Source organism: Grampus griseus (assembly GCF_964374135.1).
Source record: "Grampus griseus genome assembly, chromosome: 11".
NCBI lineage: Eukaryota > Metazoa > Chordata > Mammalia > Artiodactyla > Delphinidae > Grampus > Grampus griseus.
Window position 1 is genome coordinate 63,951,753 of NC_139005.1, and position 6,000 is coordinate 63,957,752.

General features: G+C 37.5%; 1 protein-coding gene across 2 annotated transcripts in view; it reads left to right on the top strand.

Annotated features, from left to right (window-relative positions):
* The window catches only part of SYT1 (synaptotagmin 1), a gene marked incomplete at both ends in the record, with an annotated part of 539,370 nt that extends 534,186 nt beyond the window's left edge, over window positions 1-5,184 (top strand). For both annotated transcript variants that reach the window (XM_082666570.1, XM_082666569.1), the window contains 2 exons: window positions 264-397; window positions 4,978-5,184. In XM_082666570.1, coding sequence (XP_082522696.1) covers window positions 264-397; window positions 4,978-5,184 — 341 coding nt within the window. The remainder of the gene's footprint in view (window positions 1-263; window positions 398-4,977) is intronic.
* Between the last annotated feature and the right edge of the window lie 816 nt (window positions 5,185-6,000).

A 6,000-nucleotide genomic window follows, 5' to 3' on the forward strand; every position in this document is an offset into this window, starting at 1 on the left:
CAAAAAGCTGGTTTACCAGCACACCAATCCTCTCATCTCCTAAATCCAACTATAAATATTGAGATATCATGGCAAAAAAACATGGCCCATAGGTTACTTAAAATCTTTCAATAAAAAAACGCTTGAAATTAAAAAAAAAAAAAAACTAACTACATGCTACACAATTATTTTCCTGTCAGGAATACTTGGACTTTTTATAAGCTAAATTGTAATATAAAAATATGTGTCTCTGATTTCCTAAAGTTTTTGTTTCTGTTTTTCAGATCCTTATGTGAAGATTCATCTGATGCAGAATGGCAAGAGGCTGAAGAAGAAAAAGACAACGATTAAAAAGAACACACTTAACCCCTACTACAATGAGTCATTCAGCTTTGAAGTACCCTTCGAGCAAATCCAGGTAATGTCATCATATTTTTTCTTCCCATTCAATTTCATTTCTTCAGATCACATAAATTCAACACACAGATCTTGTGAATTATCAGTGCATATGCCTCCATTAGAACTGCTATTCTCATTCCACGCACATTTAATGCTCAAACTACATCAAGAGGGAAATGATAAAATACACAGCACAGGATGTGCTGATTCATCGCCAAAAATAGCTGTCATTCTGTTGAGCAGAAATAAAGTAGGAAAAAGAACATCGACAGAACCACTCTACTAATTCAAAAAGTACATCCACAAAGGTTAAAAGGTCGAGAGAAAATAAGCTTTCACTCTTTACTCCCAGGCTACAATATGTAATTCTCATTATCACCTCTTTGTAGCAAAAAAAAAAAAAAAAAAGTAGGATAAAGGAAATATTTTGGTTGATGCTAAATATGCAGCATCTTTAATCTTTCACTATTAAAAAATAATTAACAGTAGAAAAATTAGGCTAAGTTGTATTTTTCATTGTTTAAATTCAGCTTCCTGTTTCTGAGTTGGAATGGATGGTTATTTTTGTAAAGACAGAACCTTAATTTGCTAGATAATATTTGTTATGATAGGAATTATCCTATTAAAAGACCTTGTGGTTAACATGTTCAAAATAGGATGCTACATGTAGACACAGTGATAGCATATGATCTTATTATTTAGTCATTCTTAAATATTTTTAGATTTTCTTACGTCATATTCATAGTTAGGCTCTTGGATCCAAAGTTCGCATCCATTAATTATGGGCTATTCTTGCTAATCTTTCTTCTTTTTTTAAATATGTATTTATTTATTTACGGCTGTGTTGGGTCTTCGTTGCTGTGCGTGGGCTTTCTCCAGTTGCCGAGAGCGGGGGCTACTCTTCCTTGCAGTGCTCGGGCTTCTCATTGCAGTGGCTTCTCTTTTTGCTGAGCATGGGCTTCAGTAGTTGTGGCTCGCGGACTTAGTTGCCCCGCGGCATGTGGGAACTTCCCAGACCAGGGCTCGAAACCGTGTCCCCTGCATTGGCAGGCAGATTTCCATTGGCAGGCAGGTTCCCAACCACTGCGCTACCAGGGAACCCCTATTCTTACTAATCTTTAATGGGTATCAGAGAGTCAAATTTCTTAAAGCAACACTATTTTTACACTTTATAAAAAAATTGATGTGGGTCTATCTTTTTAGTCCTATAGAAGTTTGCTCATAACTTGAAGGAGAGATGAAGGGTAGGCATCAAAACTACAGCATGGAACCTTCTAATGGTCCAGAATAACAAAATGCAGCAAATATTCTTCATTTGCATATTTTTATTTTTAACCTAGTCTTAAAATACAGTACCTTAGGAATGAATCACACCTCTATTCCATGAAGAAAGCTAATATAATAGCTACATTTATTGTATATTTATTTTGTACCTAGGCCCAAGGTAAGCACTTTACCTGCAAAATCTCATTGAATCCTTACAATAACCTTATAAGCAAGGTACCATTATTACCCCAATTTTACATACATATAAGGGAACTGAGGCTTAGAATTGTCTCATATATAAAATAGGAATAATAACAGAATCCATGTCAAAGTGAGACCATGCATGTAAAAGCATTTGGAACGGTGCTAAGCACATACAAACGCTCAGTAAATGGTTCCCGTCATTCTTACTCACGATGCTATTGTTGTCTTTTATTCAAATTAACATTTTATGTATTAGAAACTGGATCTAACAATAAGATTAAAACAATATGTAAATCAGCACTTTCCAATAGAACTCTGCAAGGATGGAAATGTCACCGGTATTGTCCAATAGGGTAGCCACCAGCCATAGGTAGGTCATGAGCACCTCAGCCACTAGTATAAACAAGGAACTTTAATTTTAATTTATTTAAATTTAAACAGCTACATGTGGCTAGTAGCTACTGTATAATATAAGGCAGTTTTTTAAATCATCAGTAATCCCACCATCCTCACATTAGTTCATGGTTTTTATATAACCTTTCTTATATACATTTTCACATGGCAGCCGATTGTACATACTTATTTACTTTCAATAGCTGTTATATAAGTAAATGACATTGCAGAAGACACTGATTCCCTGTCCCCAGTCACTTGTTTACTAGCCTGAACCAGTGAGCTCACTGCTTTGGACACACTGGCAACCTAAGACATCCAATTTCTCCAACAATTTATTTTGCAATATTTATTCAGTGAACTCTTTTTTGAGTTCTGAGACATTATTCCTATGGAAACTAACACCTCCTGGCATTTTGTGTTTTAATTCCACAAAACAATATGAGGCAGGACATTGAGATGAAAAATCCTATTGTAAATCTTCTCTTTTGAGCTACAATTCTATACCTTTAAAAAAAAAATACATGTCCCTTATCAACTATAAATTCCAGCAAATGCAAATTTATTGAAAATGAAGCACATTAAAAACAAGATGTATGCTGGGTTTCTGGGGCAGCCTTTCAGAGGAGATAACATTTTGTCAGGACAGAGAGAACCTCAGCCCAATACAGAGTCCATGAGGCATGGAAATAATGAGCATGCCTTTGACTGCATCCCTTCTTCACCGCTCCTAAAGTCAATTTGTTCTTTTCTTTCTTCTTTTCCCCAATAGGCTGCTATCCTAGTCTTTGCATTTCCCTAGAGAAAATAATTGAGCATTTAACATGCTATAATAGGGGCTTAGGTTTTTTTTTTGGGGGGGGGGCTTAGGTTTTATTTACCCTGAGGTTATACGATTGTCTGTCTTTCTATCTGTCTCTATCCATATGAAATACATTGAGAGAAGCAAAATATGCTGATTTCCAAAAGCATATGAAAAGGTTGCAAACCACCCCCCACCAAAAAATGTATAGACTACAGATGCAGCTGAAAAAATGAACCCAAGGCCCTTATAAGGATATTTTGTCTTGATTGCTCCTAATCAATACATTCCTAGGTGAAAGAATCAAAATTCACTCTAATTATTCACTCCAACCTCCAAAATCCTTGTTACTTTTGTGCATGACGACCCTACTGTCCCTGTCCCTCATTCCTCGCAATATGACTGCATCCAGCTGAATTCGCTTGGGAAAGGTGCTCAGAACCAAGGTGATTCTGTGCTTGGCTTCGAATGCCATCCAGTGAATAGGTTATTCCCTTAATAATGGCATCAATCCAAGGCTGCACAAGGAAAGATGGAAATCTGTTTCCTTTACTGCCCATGTGTTGCATTTTACATTCTAAATTCCACTTTCAGAAGTGATCATTTTCTCTGATCTGAAGCTGTATGTTGATGACCTCTCTCAGCACATTCGTCCAATGATGCAGTCCTCAGAGTACAAAGCCCAGTAAAGGGCCACAACTGAGCGGGATCTTCATCTGGCCCTGGCTTCCATCATTACATTTTCTGCTTCTTTGCCTCTGGCCACCAAATGCTACACGTTCTACTTTATTCTAAAGTTTCCCTTTATCTTTTCCCTTGGTTTCTAGATTGGAGCCATTGCCTATTTTGACTAAGCAAATTCATTACTTAGGAAGAACTAAAACATACTTTTAAAAAGTGTTTCTTTCGTGTCAAAATGGTATGGGTTTGCTTTCACCAGTTCAAAAAAGTAAGGCATTAAATAAACCCTCACAACCTAATAGAATCACTGGAGTAAATCTTGTGTGGCCTAAAGGGTTATTCCAGTTGATGTCAATGCTGGATACACAGTTACTTAATAAATGCTTACTGAGAGAATATACGAATGAGAAAAATTATGTTTAGTTAATTACTACTTTTTTAAGACTTTCACTCTGTTGTCACACTTTAAACTCACAATAATCATGTGATTAGCTGAAATTCTATATTAGTTTTATGTAAAACTATGCTGGCTCTTCCCACCTGAAATAGGATTGCAGTACATGGTTGCTTTGAAAATTGTAACCAAAAAAACAAAAATGATCTGAGTACTAATGCCAAAAATTTTGCTGATGAAACAATGGAAACAACTGGATTTAAAGGTGAATACAGGGGACTTCCCTGGTGGTCCAGTGGTTAAGATTTTGCCTTCCAATGCAGGAGGTGCGGGTTCGATCCCTGGTCGGGGAGCTACAATCCCACATGCCTTGCGGCCAATAAAACCAAAACAGAAGCAATACTGTAACAAATTCAATAAAGACTTAAAAAATAAAAATGAATACAAGTTGACATGGGCAGCCGGGCATGGTATTTTATCACATGGCCTCCCGAAACCAAACCACTCATTTCTCATATGACTTCAGGCACGTGATTTAACTTCTCTGAGCTTTAGCATCTTATCTCTATAATGTCAATGTTAACGGGATCTATTGTAACTGAGTAGTTCACATGAAAGACTTAGAATTGTGCCAAAATTAACATTGACTGAGTATTCTGAAGATGCTGAAGGAGATGATGATGATGTAATAATGGCAGGGACTGGACTCGGGTTTTCACGTTCAGGCATTTTCCTCCTTGTCCTGGTGTTTGGAGCTTGGGTCTTCTTATTTCCAACTGCTTTGATCTCAAGGAAGCTTGGTAGTAGGGCTTTATCTCTAGAGCCGGATGATTAATGTTTATTTTGTGTCCTCTTTCAGAAAGTGCAAGTGGTGGTAACTGTTTTGGACTATGACAAGATTGGCAAGAACGATGCCATCGGCAAAGTCTTTGTGGGCTACAATAGCACCGGGGCGGAGCTGCGACATTGGTCAGATATGCTGGCCAACCCCAGGCGACCCATTGCCCAGTGGCACACCCTACAGGTAGAGGAGGAAGTTGACGCCATGCTGGCTGTCAAGAAGTAAAGGGAAGAAGAAGCCTTTCTGCATTTGCCCACGTAGTGCTCTTTAGCCAGTATCTGTAAATACCTCAGTAATATGGGTCCTTTCATTTTTCCAGCCATGCATTCCTAATACAATTCAGTGGTACTTCAAATCCTGTTTTAATTTGCACAGATTTAAACGTAGAGAGCCCCTAAGCCCTTCGTCATACCACTGCTCTCCAAATCTACTCTTCTTTTAAGCAATATGATGTGTAGATAGAGCATGACTGAAATTATTTATTGTATCACACCGTTGTATATACCAGTATGCTAAAGATTTATTTCTAGTTTGTGTATTTGTATGTTGTAAGCGTTTCCTAATCTGTGTATATCTAGATGTTTTTAATAAGATGTTCTATTTTAAACTATGTAAATTGACTGAGACATAGGAGAGCTGATAATATATTATATGGTAAATATAGTATCGTCTGCATTCCAGCAAAAATATCAACTTGTAAGGCACTAGTACAGTGAAACTGACATCTTAAAGGACAACTTAAACCTGAGCTTTCTGTTGAATCATATGAGCACCAAGATACGCTGACACCACATATTTGGTGGATGAATCCAATTTTGTAGAATTTCTTCACAGGCAAATTAGCATGATCTGAGAAGCATCCAGCCTGACCTCCAGGAAGTAGAGCCACAAACCAGAATAGCATCTGTCTGTACGTATCTACAGAGCTCAAGTCACGCTTCACTCTTACATTCAAGGAAGCAACTGAACAGGGGTCAATGATTTCACGTTACTGCATACAGAGTAATGACACGATGGTGTTCTGTGTGTGTGTGTGTGTGT